This window comes from Schistocerca serialis, chromosome 4, assembly GCF_023864345.2.
Source record: "Schistocerca serialis cubense isolate TAMUIC-IGC-003099 chromosome 4, iqSchSeri2.2, whole genome shotgun sequence".
Lineage (NCBI taxonomy): Eukaryota > Metazoa > Arthropoda > Insecta > Orthoptera > Acrididae > Schistocerca > Schistocerca serialis.
Genome location: NC_064641.1, coordinates 64,473,046 through 64,497,289, shown reverse-complemented (window position 1 = coordinate 64,497,289; position 24,244 = coordinate 64,473,046). Strand labels below are relative to the sequence as shown.

General features: G+C 38.7%; 1 protein-coding gene across 1 annotated transcript in view; it reads right to left on the bottom strand.

Annotated features, from left to right (window-relative positions):
* The window catches only part of LOC126473983 (uncharacterized), a 243,021-nt gene that overhangs the window by 110,821 nt on the left and 107,956 nt on the right, over positions 1-24,244 (bottom strand). Inside the window, exon 7 of the mRNA XM_050101371.1 lies at positions 23,535-23,704. Coding sequence (XP_049957328.1) covers positions 23,535-23,704 — 170 coding nt within the window. The remainder of the gene's footprint in view (positions 1-23,534; positions 23,705-24,244) is intronic.

Here is a 24,244-nt window from a genome sequence, read left to right as displayed (position 1 = left end):
TATTGCTTTTATTCCAAACAAATTTTGTTTAAATGATAAATTATGAGCTGAGTCAATAAACTGTCTTCTAATTACTCTGGTGCAACATTCAGTCCAAATGCAATAATTGATAGTGACCACAAAGCAAGGAGAATAGTCAATAAATATAAAAGTCATGTCATAAAGTTGCTGAAGGATAGCAATGAGAGAAAACCTAGTATGTATAAAAAAAAGTGATGTTTGCTTCTTGCACAAACTGTACACTCTTCGGCACTATTGAGTGAGCTACAAATCACAAATGTAGAATCAACAATGCATCTCTGCCTTCTTAACTTCTCATAATGGGGCTTCCAGTAGACAGAAATTGGGTGTGGAATAATCTCATAATTGTTTGTTTGTAAATGCTCTTCCAGAGCACAGAAAGCTTTCTGCTATTATTCTTCCTTACCCAAGTCTCACTTTTATTTTGGTTTCTAGCTCACAGGTTCCAATGTCTCACATCTCTACACATATGATATGTAGCCAAACGTCTTTGAATATTTTAATGTTGCACTGCATTTGATGTCACCAATGCATTTGAAGGTTCATAAATGAAGGTACAAAGTTTCAATGTCATAGATGTGTTTTCTGTCGTCAGAATGAGCCAACACACTTAACTGTAACACTTCAGAATTTCTTGTTGAAAACCAATATTTTGCACCTGTCTGTGGAGGCGATTTTTGACTGATGATGTAGCTTTTTCAATGGCCTGATACACACACTGGCACTTTGTCCCTCTGCACAAGACCATGCAAAAACAGAATTTTACTACTCTCAGTTAGCAAGTTAGGCTGTGAATTCCCCCTTGAAAATATTACCTGCAGGCAGCACAAAACACTGGGTTTCAACATGAAATTCATCTGACCATGGCACAATAGTGCAGAATATTTTTAATAAGTGTGACATTTCCAGTACTAGAAGTTTACATTTTACAATAACTGATATGCTGGGCTCTATTATAGAGACCCGTACATTTGGCATACATCAAATAGATAACGTACAACAGCAGTTCCACTTCAATTAGAAACATCAGATGATCACTAAACCAAATCACTGCTTTGGCAGGGCTAAGATATTAACTGATAGTGCTCATCAAACTCTACTACAATAAACTAAATAAACCAATTATCATCCTTATTGACTTTAGTAAAGGATTTCTGCTGCAGCTGTTATAGCAACAGAATGATCCACTGAGAGGCATCTACGAGTACATTCATTTCTTGGCGATTCTGCTACTTAGAAGCCACAGCCTACACATACAAATAATTAACATCACTTACAGTTATGCAAACAATACTTTTCTTGATCTGTGGAGAAAAGGAGAAAGATTCTATAGCATAAGAAGTCACAACCCAAGATACAGTATACATATGTCGACATTTTGGATGACTGGTGAAACATAATAAAGTGTGCTATAGCTTTTGACCTGAAAAATTCCCATTTTCAACATAAGCAAATGTAAATGTCAATTCTGCTGCAAAACACGGAAGTCCAAAATCACCTAATAAATGCTATTTTCTAGCAAACTGAAACCAGACGCACTATTTTATCAGAGGTAGTTTGAAATAGTTTTACTGTCTGCATATAAATATTGAAAATGTGACCAATTTTTAGTTACTAGTATTGCTCAACATTTGATAAACTGCAATTTGGAAATAGCACATGAATAAGAATGCATGTAAGCTATGCTTTGGTGCTAGTGTAACAGTTACAACATGTGGATAGAAGTAATTCTTCATAAAATTTTCTAATGTCATGCAATATGGCACCAAGGGCCCTTAGTAGCTTTTTGCATCATGTACCAAGGTAGGGTGGGGGGGGGGGGGGGGGGGTGAGGGGTTGGGGGAGAGGGGGGGGGAAGCAAGAAGCCTATCGTGAGACCTTAACTTTTCCCGACGAATTGAATGTTCAAATAACTTATGGGTTTGCTGCCACGTGACGTCGTTGACCACTGTTGATATTTCAACAGGAGCACACCCTGCCATTCTCAAGGTACAACTGCAAGGAGGAAGCAATGTGCAAGGGAATTTAATACCTCGTTTTACAGAGGAGAAACAAGGAAGATACCACACACAAAGAACAAGTAACTGCAGAGTTAACACACAACCAAAGATAATCAACATCAGACATATCGATAGAGATTATTAATCAACAGGTGAGGTAGCACTAATTCTGTCCCTCTGTTTATAATGTTGCTCGATAGTTTGATTTCAACTGCCTCCTTAATAACACCATCCCAATAGTTGGACATGCAAGCCAGACTCTCCGTGTTGTTGTATTCCATAGGATGACTGGTGTCAAGGCAATGCTCCGCAACAGCTGACTTGCTCAGCTGTTGTAAGCGTGTGTGACACTTATGTTCAATACACCGGTCTTCCACAGTTCTCACTGTCTGACCAATATATGACATGTCACAACTGCAAGGAATATGATAGACACCAGCCTTACTCAAACCAAGATCATCTTTTATGGAAGCCAACAGGGCCTTAATCTTAGAAGGTGGTCGAAAAACACATTTCACATCATATTTCCACAAAATACGACCAATCCTGTTGGAAATGCTTCCTGTGTAAGGCAAAAAGGCTGTAGACTTAGGTACCACTTCGTTGCTATCGTCACTCACCTGTTGCACAGAAGGCTGATAGCGCAACACACGTTTGATCTGCCTCTCACTATAGCCATTCTGATGAAAGGTGACTTCGAGATGTGGCAGCTCAGCTGCCAAACTTTCAGGGTCTGTGATAACGTGGGCCCTGTGAACCAAGGTACGAAGTACTCCTTCATGCTGAGCTGGATGGTGACAACTATCAGCTCGCAGATACAAGTCAGTGTGAGTAGGCTTCCTACACGCAGAATGTCCCAACATACCATCAGTCTTCCTTTTGACCAACACATCAAGGAAGAGAAGGCATCCATTCATTTCCACCTCCATAATGAACTGAATATTCGAATGGATTGAATTCAGGTGTTCCAAAAACCGGTTTAAATTCTCACTACCATGAGGCCAAACAACAAAAGTATCGTCTACATATCTTAAAAAACACGCAGGTTTCAAGGTCGCTGACTCCAATGCACGTTCCTCAAAGTCCTCCATAAACAAATTGGCCACAATAGGTGGCAACGGGCTTCCCATTGCAACTCCATCAGTCTGTTCGTAGCACTGACCATTGAATATAAAGTAGGTGGCACTCAGCACATGTCGAAACAAATTTGTTAACTTGACACCAAACTTAATCTCAATTAGCAGCAACAAATCAGAGAGAGGAACGCGAGTGAAAAGAGAAACCACATCAAAACTGACTAAAATATCAGAGTCATTCAAATGCAATCCCTGCAATTGACGTAAGAAATCTGCAGAGTTCGTAATGTGGTGGGCTCAACAAACTAGCAAGACGTTTAGCTATATGATATGTTAGAGCACCAATAATATAAACAATAGGCTTCAATGGGACAGCCTCTTCAGGGACCATAGGGAGGCCATATAATCTAGGTGGTACATCACAGTAAGAATTAAGACTTTTGATAGTCTCCTGTGACAACGAACTTTTCTTCAGGAGGTTATTAGTCTTTCTCTCAACACTCTTAGTAGGGTCAGCACTGATTTTGCAATACGCCGAATCAGAAAGTAGACACTGCATCTTTTGAATGTAATCATGCTTGTTCAACAAAACTGTGGCATTTCCCTTGTCAGCAGGTAAAATAAAAATATCAGGATCCATTGTGAGTGAACGTAAAGCAGCTACCTCAGCTGCTGTAATGTTACACTTGGGTGGATGGGCCCAAGCCAACACACAACAAGCTTCCCTCCTAACCTCTTCCGCAGCCTCGGAAGGTAGTTTATAAACAGCCTGTTCAATAGAACTAACAGAGGGACAGAATTAGCGCTACCTCACCTTTTGATTAATAGTCTCTATCGATATTTCTGATGTTGGTTATCTTTGGTTGTGTGTTGACTCTGTGGTTACTTGTTCTGTGTGTGGTATCTTCCTTGTTCCTCCTCCGTGAACCGAGGTATTAAATTCCCTTGCACATTGCTTCCTCCTTGCAGTTGTGCCTTGAGAATGGCAGGGTGTGCTCCTGTCGAAATATCAGCAGTGGTTGACCACATCACCCGGCAGCAAACCCGGAAGTTATTTGAAGAAGCCAATCATTGGTAGTGAATGAACATTCACAATGTTAAATTTGAGAGCAAGAAAGAGGGGAATATTGATCGTCTGAAACACGCAAAAGATTAAAAAATATTAAAGTAACAAGGAGGCTGGGAACCAATCAGTGAGTGTGTCCCTGGGTGGGGGAAGGCATGGAGGAAGGAACACTATTGGTGGAGGGGTGGGGGAGGAGGGTAAAGAGGAAGGCTGACTGTGATGGTGGCACAGTAAAAGGCCAGCCAACAGATATGGGGTGGCAATGGACATTTCAGTAGGCTGCCACACATCATCCCAGCATCTGACAATGTGGTCCAGTTTGTCATCTCCAGGTGCAATCGTTGATAAGACTTCAGCTGCTGGGTTGGGAGACTCCGGCCAGAAACATGAAAGAAATTGGATCGCAATTTCTAGGCTGTATAGAGAAGGGCCTCATCCATAAAACTATCATTAGCTTAATACGACAAAGCTACCGTATTGGGCAGTGGACAACAACTGCATAGGCTTACTGGATCATCGTCAAATGGTGGTCATTAACAACGTAACACCATGGTTCAGAAGTGCTTTTGATGACTTACAGGAATATAATGGTCACAACTGGTTTCTTGAACTACTGACTTTTCTTTCTCCAAAGCCTTAAAAATTCCAGATGCAGAGCTATACTACTTTCTTGTTAAACTCTCAGTGGGGAGCAAGATAAGGGCAAGAAGAGCACAGTCTGATATCTTTGCATCATAAGCTGCATCCTCCTCAAGAAGCTAGTAAGTGGACAATATCAATACCTATCACAGCATCACAGTAATTCGCTTAAACAGTTATGTTCCTGGTGTGGCTTGACACTGGAGCCACTAACTCTCTTATTAGCCTTTTTATCGGCATTAATTGTAGTGGAAAATTCAGTCAAAGTTATAATAAATTTGTGTCATTATTATATATGTGTAGGCTTGACTTCTTCCAAGAAGTTAAGATCTTATTTTGGCACTGCTGTTCTGCCAACTGCACATATAGTTTGGGTGGAAAGAGGGAAGTGGCTTGTAGTGACAGCCAACTCATGACATGGCTTGTTGCTGCCATGAGAAGGAAAATGGTGTGCCCGATAGAATTTTAGCTAGCCCTGGTTTTCTTTTTGCGACCTTGGGCAAAGTGGCAAGGGGTGACCAGTCGGCACTTTATGGTGTGTCTGCTGGTGCTGGGAGTCACAATATTGTCAGGGAACACATGAGTGTAGGAATCATAATCCTTACTGAAGGCGGATACAAATGCGACACTTCACAGCCTTATGAATATTGCAGTCAACAGAAAATGAAAGATGGTCATTTGTGGCCTACACCAACGGGTGTAGTAAAGCAGAGGAAGATCAAGTGATAGGGAGCATTGCTGGTACTGAAGGCAAAAGCACACTTTCTAACATTATGGCCACACAAGTAAATATCATTTTCGTCCTGTTCTGCTGCACTTTCTGGTCAGCAGTCTGATGATGATTGGTTTGTGCGGCACCTAACTGCGTGGTCATCAGCACCCCTACAAAGTCCCAATTTGTACACAGTCCAATTTTTTTACACAGTCCGTTCTAGCCACTGCTGGATGATGATGATGATGATGATGATGAAATGATGAGGACAACACAAACACCCAGCCCCTGGGCAGAGCAAATCCCCAACCTGGTCGGGAGTCGAACCCAGGACCCCACGATCCAGAGCCAGCAACGCTAGCCACTAGACCACGAGCTGTGGATGGTCAGCAGTCTGACAATGAGTAAATGCATGTCAGGATAGTTTCAATGGTTGTAGTAACTATCTATAATAGTCACACTATAAATGCACAATGACGATTACATGGTACAACATGTTGGCTGTGCTCATAACTATTTAACATAAATTTAAATTTTATAAATTGCCAAGCTTCACAATTTTGTTTACTGTGTATCTATATGTTTCCAATCATTTTTAGCAATTCTGTAATACATTGGAAGTGTTTATGTTCAAATACATTGTAGATAACAAAGACTTTAGGGAGTGGTCAGTAGGACTTATTAACTTCTTTGATGGTATCTGTGGGTACATGTGGGACGAAAGCAGTGCGGGAAACAGGAGGCTGGAGATGAGCTTTGCTGCTGTATGGATGAGTATGATTTTACTTCTTGTAGGTTTTGCTGAAAGATCCACTCTGAAGCTAGGAAGATTGGGTTTAATGTCGCATCAAGATCACGGTCATTAGAGACGGAGCACAAGATCGAATTGTGTCAAGGATGGGAAAAGAAATCAGCTTGACCTTTAAAAAGGAACCATCCTGGAAATTTCCTAGAGCGATTCAGGGAAATCACAGAAAAACTAAATCAGGATGACCGGACGTGGGTTTGAACCATTGTCCTCCTGAATGGGAGTCCAGTGGGTTAACCAATGCACCACTCCACTTTAAAGAGATTACTTGTAGAAGACATCATAATGTCCTAATTCACTAATTCACATTGCGTTTAACTAAAACTGGATTGACATTTCACCAAATATCCATGACTACATTAATGTATTTTTAATTATTATGTCCTGGTTAGGCCTTGTTTGAAATGTAGCCAGCCACTTAGTAAATTCATACACTTTATAAAGAGCAATATAGCTACCTAAAAATGAACTTCAGATGTATTTTTCCATTACTGTGAGGTATTTAATCTATAACTAATAACTGTTCCTCTGACCTGCATTACTGGCACCAACCACTATTACCTTTTCAATTAATGTATTAAAAAGAGGTTTTAATAGTTTTTAATGTAGTTACTAGTATAAAATCAAATACTGAAATTAGCAACCATTTACAGTGAACTTTGAGATAAGTGGCTGCTATGCTGCACTTCAGCAGACAGTATGGTAACAATTACCTATTTCAAACGTAGTGTGGGTGCAGACATATGAAAGATCTGTGTGTATGTTGACATGGGTGTGAAACTGAATGTGTTTACTCTCTTGGTTTGTTTATTATGCTGGAAGTGGCGAGTGGTGGTTGCTTTGTGTCAGAACCTGCATTGTAAAATGGTGTTGTTGATAGTGGTGCTTACTTGAACCACAAGCTAGGAATAAAGTGTTTTGCAAGATTTGCTTAATTTGATTTTAATCGTTTCTGTGTGTGTTATTTTTGAAGGGGTCTTCTTGCTATGTTCTGTGCTCGCTAGATAGGGAAAGCAAGGTCAACAAGCAATTCAAATAACAACTTACTTTCATTCAATGATCCAATTTATTGGCGAGGAATAGAAGCAAATGCGCATTGTCATTCTACAAAAGTAGCAATCCTCAACACATTTATACCACTGGAATAGTGCCCAATCTTCAATTTTGGGACAAGTTAGTGATACCAAAACATGGCCATGCTTAAACTAGGCTATCTGTGCATTCTAATAAACAGTTCAAAATTGTGTACATGATATTTTATACTATGCCAGGGTACTATATTCACTATAGTTTTAATGTATCAAATGGAGTAAAGAATCAATTAAGTCAGGGAAGCTGATAGGATTCTTGTTGGTACTTTACCAAGAGTCGACAAAAAATACCAAGTTTCAGTGGACAGAGTGATGGAACACTTATTTAACTAAATTTAAATATATAAAATAACAGACTAACAGCAAGAGGAAGCTAAGGAATACATCACAAGTGGTGACCACAGGATGGTTTAATACTTACAAGGAGACCCTGCCGTTCATCACCACCAATTTCCTGCCAACTTATGCTTCATGCAGGACATTGTCAGAAATGAAAGTGAAAGACGTGGGAGCTTCAGATGGCCAAGTGTTTAGAAAAAATAGCGTTTTTGGCACAGGCTGGGCATGGCATGAGCAATTTATGTTACCATAACTTCCAGGCAGACTTTGGTACAATGCAAAGAACACAGAACAGTAATCCAAGGGTCGTGGGGTGAGTCCTTATGCAGAGACTTTTTTCAGTGTTTACATTACTTATAATGCAAATAAACTGAAATAATGCTCAATATATTGTATTTATTAACATTATTAATATTTTTATAAAAGGCAAAGCAAAATTTTGGACTGAGGCTTCAAAAAATGGTCATGAGTATGTGGCAAAAAATAGGAATGTCATCTTTATTTTATCAAAATATGGGGAACTCACAACAGCCCTACACACACAGTTTTCGACTGATGCAACAAAGCACTACATTCAGGAGAACAAATATATTGTGTTAATTGACTCATGAGGAGGACAAACAAATCAACAATTACACAATGAGATTTTTCAAGATGAAGAAGGATTGCTGTCATGCAGTATTCTACTGTACATTGCCAGTTATCCTTGACAATATTTCCTAAAATGATGTGTTACATGTGGTTTGCTGTCAAACTGTGTTATAAGAGAGAATCTGTTTTCTTTATTTTCTCCCTCATGCACGCCTTACAATTGTTTCCTGAAGATTTATTTGCAATTCCAAATTTTCCTTTGACTTTCCTTTTCATGCCTTTGTAGTGTAAACAAAAAGTATCCACATAGAGACTCAACCCAACAGCCCTAGGATTACCGTTCGGTACTCTTTCCACTGTGCCAACTGCTGCCTGGCGACTATGTTAACATAAATGGCTCATGCTTTGTCTGACCCATGCCACGAATGCTTTGCCATTTAGAGGTCCAACTTCCATCACTGCCATTTCTGGTCAAGCTTTCACAAAAATGTAAGGTCAAAATGGATACGAAAGAGAAGAGCTTCTTATCTAGGAGGGTGTAGATGAAGAACGAGAGACCAAAGGTACAGGAGACGTCAAAGAAGAGGGAGACATGAAAGATGAGCTGGATCATTTAGGTAACAACCAGGCTAACATAAACAGGGGTTCAGATTCAAAACTGCAACAACAGTTAGAAACACTGCAAAGCATACCACTACTTTGAAAGTGACCTATGCATCCATTGGTTCATCAGAAGCAAGAATGAAACAGAAACGTGAGCAAACATGGAATATCTGAGGTTAGGAATAGGTTTGTTGGAATAGAAATAGCAACAGAAATACAACCAAATTCAAAAGTTCTGAGAAAAGTAATGAATATGGGCTTAGTGCCCTTGAAGAAGGAACTGCTTGCTATGAAAACAGATTTTGAAATGAAAGTCATGATTATCAGAAAGAAAGGGGAATCTGTTAGAAAGGAGTTTAGTAGTGAATAGACTGAAATCAGCTTAATGGGACAGACAGGCTATGTAGTTGAGAAAATAATCATCAAAATCAAGGATCTTAAGGGAGAAATGAAAGAAAATCTTAAAAAGGGGATTTTTGAAACTGGATCCAAGTCAAACAGAATAACACACATGTAATTAACTACAGAAAAAGAAAAAAAAGTGTAGCCCAAAGACAGACTAGTGGCAATGTTGACAACACCTCAAACCACAATACACACTTGAAATATACAAATATGCAGTAAACAGTGATGTATGAAAAAGTAAGCTGAGTAATATGTAAAAAATGACTGTAAGTATCAATGTCTAATGAAGAAGGAAATGAAAGACATGCTAGCAGACACATTTCTGATGTAGGCAAAAAAGGAAAGCAGAAATTACCAGAAGTAAAAACCAACAAAATGTTAACGCACTATTTTTCGATCTTAAAAACAAATCAAATTGCAAATATCTTTAATTACAGACCACTGATGATTACTTCAATAAAGAGTAATGTGTCTGATGAGGAAAAACAAGCATTTTCTTGTAGTTATAACAACAGAACAAAAATACCCTTAGGAATTGTAAGGCAGCTAAGAACAATACGGGCACACAAATGAACAATTTAAAGACAGATACTCTCTGAAATCAGGAAAAAATAGAATTACTAGGAAAAAGTACTAAGGGACAGAGCTTTCCCCTAAATATCACTACTAGGTGCCATGGAATCAGTAATAATGATACAGCATTTGATCCTAAAGGTAATGTACACACAATGATATTCATTAATGAATGTAGGTGCTGGGTACCAAATAACTGTACAGAAGCAGAAAAAATTTTCTCAGAGGAGCAGTATCTTGCTGGAGATGCTCGCGATTGTACTGTTAAAACACTGAACGGATGTGACAAGTTTGAAGAGCTAATTAGGTTGTTGATTCAAAGCTAAATACTGGTCGAAAGGTCGGCAAAGGGAACAATAAATGTGGTTACAAGAAATATCAATGAAATTAATGTGATTTCACGAAGGAATATGGTGAAAGGTTGTTTAGAAATTTAGATTACACTGATCCACTGACATGCGTAGAAGGTTATGTAATCCATATATTATAGGTTACCAAGAGAAGTGCAAAAGCTTGTCAGAGTAATTAACATTGATTCTGATCAGTTTTTGTGTCAAGTAAATGAGGCTGACACATGGTATACTTGAGACGAAAGCCAGTATTATAGGGTAGGATGGGAGAATGGGTAATGATTTTGGAATGAGGTCGGTTCAGATGAATAGAGGATGTGGTACAGAAATGAGAGGAGGAACAGGTTGAGGATATTGTAGAGGTGGATGTAATCAGAGTGATAAGGAAAACAATGTGGAAAATGATTCTCCTTGTGAGTAAGGGGTTCAACTGGGGGCAGAAGATGAGCAGTGGTCCAATACCGTGTACTGGTGAAGAAAGGAAGGGCATCAAACTAAAATAGAAAGAATAATATTCAGGGCTGGAGTTAGTCGAACTATTGTGAGTCAGGCGAAAGTAGGGCATGTTTATGGACACTCAATGCAAGGGATTTGCAAGAATAGGGGTTAATCAGAGCAAAGTAAATGAGTCATCACTGAAGTGTAGGGAAGCAGTTGGGGGAAGTAGTCCGGAAGGTAGCTAACGAAAAAATGAACAAGACAAGGAAGTTGAGAAACAATGAGAAGACTAACAAGGAAAAAAATGAGGAGAACCCTATTAACTTAATAGGAGAAGAGAAGAAGCATTATTGGAATTCTACTTGATGGCAAGGAAAGAGAAGAAGGAAGTCACGAGTTTGTAAACAATACAATGGAAAATGGATCTCAGGAAGAGAACACAATTAAAGTTGAAACTGTTGCTAGTTCAGTAGAGCAGTGCCCAGGGGAAGTGGTGGAAAAATTGGAGAGTGAGCTACCTGATATGGAATATAATTTTTGGAGTGTAAGGAGAAGAGTGAAGTGTATAACATATATGACAGATTAACTGAAATAGATGACATAAGGGGTGAAGACGAGAATGAAGATCAGACAGGAAGGAACTAGATTTTGAGGCAGAAGATGACACAAAGGAAGATGACTAGGAAGAAATACTACTTGGTGGGGGCACAGACAATGAATTAGTTACAATGTCAAGAGAAGTAGTGAAAAAGGAAGAAAAGGATGAGAACCATGCAATTAAAATATTTTATAGGATGGAGGAACCGGTCTACACAATAAATGATGACGATGATGAGAAAAAAACTGAGCTGTTTAAAAATTACAGGACAGCCAAGGGTACCAAGATAGGGAGTAAAGAGCCAAGCAGAAAAGCGAGTAATCCAAGAGGGCAAGAGAAACTTGAGACACTTAGTCGTACAAAGGAATGGAGAGAAAATGTCACTTCAGCAGGATTAAATAGACAGAAACCTGTACAAGATGTTAAGAAAAGACTTACTAGAAGAGGAAACTGTAGAGGGAGAGCTTTATGTAAGTCAATCCTAATTAACATAAAAGTATATGGAAAGGCAAACAGGTGCTACTCAACTCAGGTAGTAAAATTTTGGCTGGCTCTGAATTCATATATGAAGTTCTAAAAGACCAGCTCTGATCAGCTCAAGAACACAGGGACAACACACAAGTTAAGTAAACACATCAGAAAACAAGCATTTGTGGAGTTTGGTATGTGAGGATATAGTTTGGTGCAGGAGCTGGGCCGAGTATGAGTGTTAAGGTGAAGTGCAAATTAATTGTGATACATGGTGTTTGCAAGTTAAAGGACAAAAAGGTGTACACATGGTGCATTCTAAAGAAATTATGGGAAATAATAGAGAGGAGAAAGGAGTGCTATCACTGAAATTATTGTGATGGTGCCCTAGCTCTAGTAACTGTAAATAAATAAATTACCAAAGCCTGACAGCAAGAGGAAGTCAGTGACCTTTCGCATTTTGTCACTCTTGCATAGATGAATGGTCTCTATCATACATGTGTGATGTATTGCAACACAGGAATCACCTATGAGACCTAGCATCTTAGAGAAAAGAAAAACATCTGTTTGTCTACTAGCTAAAGTTGGTAATATAGAGATCAGAAGAAAAACCATCAACATATTTCGACCACACAACAAGTATTCCTGTAAAATGAAAACACAATTTTTTGGTTCTACTTCCACACTAAGTGCCTTGTCAGTTCTGTCTATAATGTTGTCAAGTATGGGTTGCACGGAGATGAATGCCTAGGAGAAAGTGCTACAGTATGCTAATCATGACTTACATGCTACAGATTGGATATAAATGTTTTTCAGATTCTGTGGTTATCATACTGGAAGCGAAAAGAAATTAATGCCAAGAAATATCTTAAATCAAAGAAGCACTGTGTTCACCAGTAAGAAAATTCGGCTGGTTCTCCACAGAAACAATAATTTGCTGGAAGCTTAGAGCCAAAAGAAGAATACAAGCATAGGCTATTCTGTGGGCAGCGAGAACTGTTGAAGTTTTTGCAAAAGCAAACATTTAAGCCAAAACAAAAATCCTATTACAGAGAGCAAAAACTATTTATTCTTTTATGTTATTATTTCACTTCCAATAACCTTTTCATTTCTATGATCAGTGTCAAAGCACTTGCTTTGTCTTCAGGAATGCTTCGTGACATCATTTCTAAATTATATGTCTAATGCGCAAGATGGCGGACGGAACGGAACAGCATCTCCATAGTGCTCTCGAAAACATTGAGAAAATAGCAGAAGGAGGTTATAAGAAGAAAGAAATTAAGACAGTTCTTCTAGAAGCTGTGAGTAGTGCCAGAAATGGTTTTGAAGCTCTAAAAACTGAGACAAAAAAGATAAATGCATGAAACATATAGAAGATGTTAAGGTTGTACTCGGTGATGAAACATGCAAGGGAGATGACAGAAGGACAGCAGGACAACTAGCGACGTCTGTCGTCGAAATACAGGAAACTGAGATCAAGCAGAGTCAACTGGAGGAGACATCTGCCAGACTAGAGAGGAATGACAAACACAGAACAGCAGTACAGGCAGCTGCTCTTACTGGCAGAAACCACGAAATGGAAACCAGGAAAGATGAAGTCACAGAGGTTAAAAACGGAACACATTTAAAATCAGATGCACGTACCAGCAAGAATCAAGCAAAAACGAATCAAGCAACAATGAAAACAAAAAATGAGAAATGGAAAAGCGCTCACAGCAGAAGGGGACCGAAACACGAAAGAGGGATGGTAGAAAAATAGGAACAGAGGAAAATAGAGATAAAAATGGAACTGCAGTAGGGTGGAAAGGACGACAACAACAACAACAACAACAACAACCACTGGAAGGGCAGTTCCAACACGAAGAAACCCAAAACGAAGGAAATAAACAGGTGTAACAGCCATGGGAAACTGTCACATGGAAAAAAAAGACAAGAAGGAAGAAATACAAACCACAGGAACACCATAAAAGTGACTAAAAAAATGAGGGCATGAAGCAAAAGACAAAGCAGCATGGTTGTACATCGGCAATCTCAAGAAAAACACTGCAAATGAAATAGTGATGAAATATCTGCTACAGAACGGAATAACAGGACCTTTAGAATATGAGGAACTACACACATTAGGAAACAAAAAAACCTTCAAGGTGGGAATTCCTTTTGGAGACCTAGAAATCACACAAAATTCAGATTTCTGGCCTAAGGACACATTAATATGCTGATTTCGCTTCTTTCGATCCACAAGAAGTGCAACAAGAGGTGGTGTGGAATTACGCTAAACAAAGAAGAAAACAAGAAGGGAATATGCTGATATGGAGCCCAAAGACTGTAAAAACACACACACCACTGGGCAAGAATGTAATATAACAACAACAGACAATACAGAAGAAACTACGGTCAAGAGCACCAGACCAACACGGAGTAATAATAACGAAATCATAGTAGGAACACTGAACTTACAAATGCTGAGAATCATAGAGAGAGAAGAAGAGCTCAAAAGTTCACTAAAAGAAATAAAATTCGATATACTCAGATTATGCGAAGTAAGGAAAACGGGATGCCATCACAGAGAAACCAAACAGCAATCTGCTGTATTACAAGGGATCAACCCCAGGACAAAGAGGGATAGGCTTCATCATCAAAAGTGACTTAAAATCATCAATACAAGAAATAGTGGGAGTCCAGAATGAGATTTTCACTCTGCAGCGGAGTGTGCGCTGATATGAAACTGACTGGCGGATTAAAACTGTGTGCCGGACCGAGACTCGAACTCGGGACCTTTGCCTTTCACGGGCAAGTGCTCTACCAACTGTGCTACCCAAGCACGACTCACGCCCCGTCCTCACAGCTTTACTTCTGCCAGTACCTCGTCTCCTACCTTCCAAACTTAACAGAAGCTCTCCTGCAAACCTTGCAGAACTAGCACTCCTGAAAGAAAGGATATTGTGGAGACATGGCTTAGCCACAGCCTAGGGGATGTTTCCAGAATGAGATTTTCACTCTGCAGCGGAGTGTGCACTGATATGAGTCGTGCTTGGGTAGCTCAGTTGGTAGAGCACTTGCCCGCGAAAGGCATAGGTCCTGAGTTCGAGTCTCGGTCCGGCACACAGTTTTAATCTGCCAGGAAGTTTCATAATAGTGGGAATGTCGGAAAGAATAGCAGCTGTGAAACTTACCACACAAAGTCATCAAACAACAATCATACAAATATACGCCCCAACAGAAACAAGTACCAACAAAGAATTAGAAGATTTCTATGAGAAACTAGATGACACCTTTAAGAGATATTGATCACCAATAAACCTAATAATTGGAGATTTCAACAGTAAAGTCAGCCCCCCCCCCCCCCCCCCCCAGTAACGATGACAAAGACCCAGTCGGACCACATGGCTTTGGAACAAGGAACAGGAGAGGAGGAAGAATGGTACAATTTGCTCAAGAACACAAAATAACCAACATCTTCTTCAGGAAAAATCAAAACCAAATATGGACTTGGGACTTGCCAGATGGCAAGGCGAAAAGCGAAATAGATTACATTCTAATGGATAAACAAAACATAATAAAGAACTTCCAAGTAACCTCACAAATAAAATTTAGCACAGACCATAGTACGGTGAGGGAAAAAATAAAAAATCCAAAGAAATGAAGAAACGTAGGAAAAGCAAGCAAACCAGAAATAGAAAAACTGAACACAGACAAATTTAAACAAGAACTACAGAAGGAACTACAACAAGCAAATATCAATACAAAGCAAAGCAGTCATGATATGTATAATGCTCTAGAAAAATGCATATAGCAAGCTCACAAGGACACAAGCAAAGACAGCAAATAAAGAAAAGTCAAATCAAATTAAGTCAGAGTACCATACAGCTAATCGACCACAGATCGATAATGTTAAAAACTAGAGATATTTCAGACAGGAATAAAGAAGAACACGCAAAACTAGACAAAATAAGGAAAAGGGAAATACGGAAAGATATCCACTAGCACCATGAGCATCAACAAAACAAATACTAGAAAGAAACAAATCAATTAGAAAAGCGAGAATAATCGACCAGGGTGGGAAACAATGGATACTAGGAACGAAGAATCAGGTGGGAGAACATCCAAACACAAGAGAGGATATAATCAAATCAGCAACGGAATTCTACAAAGTAACATACACAAGTTCTCTACCAAACAAAGCCACAGACCACAACCCTATCGATTCAGACCCAAACACCACTGGAACCATACCCGCTATAATACACAGCCAGGTTAGAACAACCATCACTGAATTGAAAAATGGAAAGTCACCTGGAGAAGACAACATATACAATGAGCTCTTAAAAGAAGCCCAAGATCTCCTAAACCAATCATCACAGAAGTGTTCAACAAAATCATACAAACCGAAGACATAGCTGATCAGTGGAAAACAAGTACGATTGTACTTTTGCACAAAAAAGCTATGAAAAATGACATGCCTAACCTATATAAACTGTTCACAAAAATCCTAACAAGGCAATTAACAAAAACACTATACAGCAACCAACCCTCAGAACAAGCAGGATTCCACAAAGGAATAGCACAGTGGACCATATTCAAACCATTTATCACATAATAGAACAATCAGAAGATTGCCACCTCAAAATATACCTTCCTTTTGTTGATTACAGCAAAGCACTCAATACTATTAAACACTCAAACATACTTCAAGCACTAAGAAACCAAGGAGTAGAAGCAAAATACATCCAATTACTAAGAAACATTCAAAACAACAGCTTCGCTATAGTTAAAATGGAAAAGATACGCCAACTTTTCTGCATGGAAATAGGAGTTAGACGAGGGGATTCCATTCCCCCAAAACTATCTACACGCACACTGGAGGACATATTCAGGAAACTACAACAGAATAAGAAAGTTGGAATATGCCCCAATGGCAATAGACTAACAAATTTGAGGTTCGCTGATGACATAGTCATCTTGACCAAAACTGCAAAGGAACTGCAATCAATGGTCCAGGAGCTTAACATACAAAGCAATATGGCAGACTAATGTATGTATCACAATACATATACCTAGGCCAAATAATTTCCTTTAACACCAAAATGGAAAAAGAAACAAAAATTAAGAGTTTCCTTAGCTTGGAAAGCTTTCTGGGCCTTAAATGTTTGTATTGCTCGACAGAACCCTGAATAGGAGGATCGAAATGGAAGCACTCGAAAGCTGCGTTTTTACAGTGTTATTATATGGATGTCAGATATAGGCTCTCAAAGCCAAAGAGAGAAACACTCTACAGGTATGCCAAAGGAAAATGCAGAGGAAGATCCTTGGCATCTCTCTGAAAGACAGGATATCGAACACCTCGATATACAAGATTAGATTAGATTAATTCTTGTTCCATAGATCATGAATACGTCACTTCGTAATGATATAGAACGTGTCAGGTTAATAAAAGATGTCTGTACAAGATATTACATTACAAAATATATTGCATGACACTGATGTTTAAGTTTTTTTTTTTTTTTTTGTTTTTTTTTCTGCTTAATTTATATCTAAAAATTCAGCCAATGAGTAGAAGGAGTTGTCATCTAGAAATTCTTTTAATTTATTTTTAAATGTTAGTTGGCTATCTGTCAGGCTTTTGATGCTGTTTGGTACGTGACCAAAGACTTTTGTGGCAGCATAATTTGCCCCTTTCTGTGCAAAAGTCAGATTTAACCCTGCATAGCGAAGATCATCCTTTCTCCTGGTGTTATAGCTATGCACACTGCTATTACTTTTGAACTGGGTTGGATTATTAACAACAAATTTCGTATGTGAATATATATACTGTGAGGTTACTGTGAGGATCCCTAGATCCTTAAACAGATGTCTGCAGGATGACCGTGGGTGGGCTCCAGCAATTATTCTGGTTACATGTTTTTGAGCAATGAATACCTTTCTACTCAACGATGAATTGCCCCAGAATATGATGCCATATGAAAGCAGTGAATGAAAGTAGGCATAGTAAGCTAATTTACTGAGATTCTTATCACCAAAATTTGCAATAACCCTAATAGCATACGTAGCTGAACTCAGACGTTTCAGCAGACCATCAATGTGTTGCTTCCAGTTTAACCTCTCATCAATGGACACACCTAAAAATTTTGAAAAATCTACCTTAGCTACAGACTTCTGTTCAAAGTCTATATTTATTACTGGAGTTGTGTCCGCCCCGGTAGCTGAGTGGTCAGCGCGACAGACTGTCAATCCTAAGGGCCCGGGTTCGATTCCCGGCTGGGTCGGAAATTTTCTCCGCTCAGGGACTGGGTGTTGTATTGTCCTAATCATCATCATTTCATCCCCATCGACGCGCAGGTCGCCGAAGTGGCGTCAAATCGAAAGACCTGCACCAGGCGAACGGTCTACCCGACGGGAGGCCCTAGCCACACGACATTTCCATTTTATTTTTACTGGAGTTGTGCCATTTACTGTACAGAACTGTATATACTGTGTTTCATCAAAATTTAAAGAGAGTCCGTTTGCTGAGAACCACTTAATAATTTTGTGAAAAACATCATTTACAATTACATCACTTAGTTCTTGGTTTTTGGATGTTATTACGATACTTGTATCATCAGCAAAAGGAACTAACTTTGCATCTTCATCAATGTGGAATGGTAAGTCATTAATGTATATCAAGAACAGTAAAGGACCTAAGACCGAACCCTGTGGGACCCCGTACTTGATAGCCCCCCAGTTTGAGGAATCAGCTGTTGTTTAAACATTACATGAACCACTTATTTCAACTTTCTGCATTCTTCCAGTTAAGTATGAATTAAACCATTTGTGCACTGCCCCCCTCAAACCATAATGATTTAGCTTATCTAAAAGAATTCCATGATTTACACAATCAAAGGCCTTTGAGAGATCACAAAAAATACCAATGGGTGATGTCCGATTATTCAGAGCATTTAATATTTGATCAGTGAAAGCGTATATAGCATTTTCTGTTGAAAATGCCTTTCTGAAAACCAAACTGACATTTTGTTAGTACTTTATTTTTACAAATATGGGAGGCTACTCTTGAATACATTACGTTCTCAAAAAATTTTGATAGAGCTGTCAGAAGAGAGATTGGGCGGTAGTTGTTGACATCCAACGTGTCCCCCTTTTTATGCAATGGTTTTACAATGGCATATTTCAGTCTATCAGGGAAAACACCCTGCTCCAAAGAGCTATTACATACGTGGCTGAGAATCCTACTTATCTGTGGGGAAGAAGTTTTAAGTACCTTGCTGGAAATGCCATCAATTCCGTAAGAGCTTTTACTTTTCAGTGAGTTTATTATTTTACTGATTTCAGAGGGAGAAGTTGGTGGGATTACAGTTGTTTCAAACTGCACAGGTATGGCCTCTTCTATTAGTAGCCTTGCCTCTTCTAGTGAAGATCTAGATCCTATTTTCTCCACAACATTTAAAAAATGATTATTGAAAATATTTTCAATTTCTGATTGTTTATTAGTACACTTGTCATTCAGTTTTATGGCACTAAAGTCTTCCTGCGCTCTTGGTTGCCTTGTTTCCCTTTCAATAATATTCCAAATTGCTTCAATTTTATTATCAGAGTTACTGATCTCAGACATGATGCACATGCTTCTGGACTTTTTAATAACTTTTCTTAGTACCACACAATAGTTTTTATAATATTGAACAATTTCGGGGTCAGTACTCCCTCTTGCTGTTAGATACAGTTCTCTTTTACAGTCGCAATATAATCTTATTCCTTTAGTTAGCCAAGGTTTTTTATATGTTTTCTTGGAATTATGTTTAACTATTTTCTTGGGAAAACAATTTTCAAATACCCTTAAAAAATGTATCGTGAAATAATTTCTATTTCAAGTTTGCATCGGGTTCCTTATGCACTTCATCCCAGTCTAGGTGCCGTAGGCTTTCCCTAAAGTTTGCAATATTTATATTGTTAATTGAACGCACTGCTTTGAAAGTCTGATTTGATATACTGCCTGGAGCTATGTCATGTACTGTAACTAGCTGTGCACCATGATCTGAAAGACCATTCTCAACAGGATAAGCGTTTATGTCCTTAAACTTATCTTGGTCTATAAAAAAGTTATCTATCAATGTACTGCTGTTCTTTGTTATCCGAGTAGGAAAATCAATGACAGAGCTCAAATTGAAAGATGTCAGCAACAATAGACATGACACAACAGGCTACGAAGACCAAATGGAAATGGGGTGGCCATATGGTGAGGTTGCAACAAGACAGGTGGATGGCACGAGCTACAACATGGGAACCCTAAATCGGCAAGAGACTCCCAGGAAGACCAAGTCGCAAATGGCCGGACTTATTCAGAAAACAAGCAGGAAGATAGTGGACCAGCATAGCCAGAAACAGAAAGGAGTCTAAAGAACTAGAACCACAACTAAGTGAACAAGTGTAATTCAATGCTTAGTGTGCATTGGTAAGTGCAGAACCCGCTTATGTGGACTAGCTCACCGTGTGAGTCTAAAAAGTAGCTATCCCTAGTTGTAGGAGGCCTTTGCCCTCGGTGGGACAACACAGGCTACTTTCATACATTTATATCTAATATGTTGTGACAGGAGTCAAGTGTTAATTATAGTGAATTATACCAGTGATTAGATGGGCCACAATGGGACTAACTTACTCAGCAATTCAACAGTGAACAGCAACAATCAGTGGTTCATACCTTCAGATCTGATTCCTGTCTATGGTGTATGAAAGTCACAACACCACAGGTTTATCTCTGCTCCACACCTTACAGGGCACAGAGATTAGCACACAAGCAGGAGTACCATTATTGGATGTTCAAAGCACCGAAAAAAGGTTACATTACTGCTCACTAATGGCAGGTGATTGAGTACATCAAAAAACTACGCAAGGTGATGCACCCTGCATGTAAATACAGTAACTTTCAGACAGGTGGTAGAGGCCTTCTCTATGACTGTTGTTTGTATGAGCCCCCGATGTACTTGCCAGCCTCTCGCTGCCGATGACACATGTATCTATTGCTTTTGATCATAGGCATCCATTTATCTGCCTACAACATGCCACAGGCAATCCATACCTTCAATAAAACCCATATCTTCTCAGTGTGTATCAGAATAGCTTCAGGAACATAGCCATCTCAGCCATCTGACCTCAATATTACTGAGTACATTTGAAACACTAATGCAATGCACAAGCAGGTTTAATAATGAATAAGAAAATAGGAATGTGCGCAAGGTATTACGAACAGCACAGTGAAGGCATTTGATAGCCAAGATTGACGTGAAGCCCACATCCACCACATTAGTACATCTACCAATCAGATTGACAGGAATGGCAAAATGGCTAAGCAGGAATGACTAGAGGAGAAATGTATGTATTTAGAAGCATGTATCACTAGGGGAAAGATACCACCGGCAAGAAAATTAAAGAGGCCCGCGGAGAAAAGAAAAGCAACTGTATGAATATCAAGATTTCAGATGGGAAATCAGCCCTAAGCAAATAAGAGAAAGCTGAAAGACTGAAGGAGTAGATAGAGGGTCAATAAAAGGAAGATGAACTTCAGAGCAATATTGTAGAACTGGAAAAGGACATATATGAAGATGAGATGGAAGATATGATACTGCAACAAGAATTTGATAGAGCAGTGAAAGATCTAAACTGAAACATGGCCCAGGGACTAGACGGCATTTCATCAGAACTACTGATAGCCTTGGGAGAGTCAGCCATGACAAAACTCTTCCATCTGATGTGCAAGATGTACGAGAAAGGCGATGTAGCTCAGACTTCCAGAAGAAAGTAATCTATTATCCTCCAAGAGATAAAACCTAGACAACAACCCAATGGAAGTTGGCTGCTCGATGTTAGAAAACTCAGAGGAGCAATGCTGATGCATGCAGCTGAAGCTTGTAATACATGGAGAAGTCTGAAGGATGCCTTTGTCCCACATGGGCATCAAATGATCGTTGTTGTTGAAAAGATTATTTAATAATCTAAAGAACTATTCCAGTTACTAACTACACAGAGCAAAACACATATAACAAAGGAAACAACAAATGACCCAACTACAAATCCATAACATTTTAAGAATCCACCCAATTTTTCTGTACTTGCATTGCTCTTCAGTAACACTAACCACAGTACCATTTTATGAAAAAAGAGAACACTTCTTTATACGATTGGATGTTTTACATTATAGCATTTTTCATTTCAGCAGAAAGATTTGATATACACATATGTACAGCTGCGTTGTTGTGGTCTTCAGTCCAAAGACTGGTTTGGTGCAGCTCTCCATGCTACTATATCATGCACAAGCCTCTTTAATCTCCAAATAACTAATGCAACCTGCATCGTTCTAATTCTGCTTATTTTATGCACCTCTTGGTCTCTGCCTTTTACCCCCAACACTTCCCTCCAATATTAAATTGGTGATACCTCAATATCTCAGATGTCCCCAGCCAAACGATCCCTCCTTCTAGTCAGATAGTGCCACAAATTTCTTATCTCCCCAATTCTATTCAGTACCTCCTCATTATTTATGTGATCTACCCATCTAATCTTCAGTATTCTTATGTAGCACCACATTTCAAAAGCTTTTATTCTCCTCTTGTCTAAATTGTTTATTGTCCATGTTATCACTTCCATACATGGTTACATTCCATACAAATACTTCCAGAAAAAAATTCCTAACACTTAAAACTATCTTCGATATTGGCAAATTTCTCTTCTTCAGAAACGCTTTTCTTGCCAGTCTACATTTTATGCCCTCTCTATTTCGGCCATCATCTGTTATTTTGCTGCCCAAATAACAAAACTCATCTACTACTTTAAGTGTCTCATTTCCTAATCTTATTCCCTCAGCATCATCTGATTTAATTCGACCACATGCCATTATCCTTTTTGTGCTTTTGTTTATATTCATCTTACATCCTCTGTTCCAGACATCATCCATTCCCTTCACCCACTCTTCCACGTCTTTTGCTGTCTCTGATAGATTTATGTCACTGGCAAATCTCAAAGTTTTTGTTGCTTCTTTCTGAACTTTAATTCTTGCTTGCTCAATGTACAGATTGAATAACACTGAGGATAGGCTACAACTGTGTCCCCCCCCCTCCTCCTCAAACACCGCTTCCCTTTCGTGCCCATCAACACTCATAGCTAATGTCTGGTATCTGTACAAGTTTTTAAAGCCTTTAGCTCCCTGTATTTTACCCATGCTACCTTCAGAATTTCCAACAGAGTACTCCAGTCAAAACTGTCAAAAGCTTTCTCTAAGTCTACAAATGCTAGATTTGCCTTTCTTTAACCTATCTTCTAAGATAAGTCACAGGGTCAATATTGCCTTGTGTGTTCCTACATTTCTCCAGAATCCAAACTAATCTTCCCTGAGATTGGTTTCTACCAGTTTTTCCATTCCTCTGTAAAGAAATCATGTTAGCAGTTTGCAACCATGACTTATTAAACTCATAGTTCAGTAATATTCCCAACTATGAGCACCAGCTCTTTGGAATTGGAATTATTTAAGATTAGTAGTATTTAACACTTTTATATACATTACAGAGAAACAACTATATTCACATACTTCATTTTTCTTTTCTTTTCTTAAATTACATAAATTAGACAAACAACACATATTTGTAACAAACTGATATTTCAATAGCGCAAAAAAAAAAAAAAAAAAAAAAAAAAAAAAAAAAAAAAAAAAAAAAAAAAAAGTGTAATTTCACTGCATCAGTAGTAGTATTTAAGTGAGAAGAAATGAAAATTAATACCTGCCAGCATTCTTTGTTCCTTCCATATCTTTGGTTATTGATTCCCATACATCATGTAACATTAAAGGCAGCAGTACTTTTTTATAGTCTTCATATGTTTTAAAATAACTCAACATCGGGTACAGCTTCATCGATGTCAATGGGGGAGGAACACTATTCACTTTCTGTTCCTGAAATGAAGATTATAGAATGTTAGTAACAAACAAAATATAAGTTCTAAGTATGCAGAAGATTCACAGAACAGTACAGAGAGTAGCTATTTTTTGAAATCGAAGTATCAACTCATAAAATGAAATACAATGCAAAGTACACAACTGAACTGATGGTTTTTCCTCTTATCCCCCTTTTCTTTCAATTTTCTGTACTATTCTGAGTATTGTCCAGTCAATAAGCTGAGAGAGCACAATATTCTGTACACATTTGTATTCTGTCTAACTACCAAACATTACTTCAACCAAAAATGGCCACTTGGAGTCCTTATACAGCAACCAGCTGTAATCTATCAGTGTCATTAGAGCACTGCAGTGCAACATATCGCTTTAGTGAATTGATGTGTTGCACAGCATCTATCAAACCAACAAATGATGATCGCCACTATAAAAGTTTATTTAAGTAAAGAATTTAGTATAATATGCTGTTTGGAAGTCTCTTTTCCTTCTGTGTATTTAATCTGGAGTCAGATAGACTGACCATATCTGCAAGATGGGATG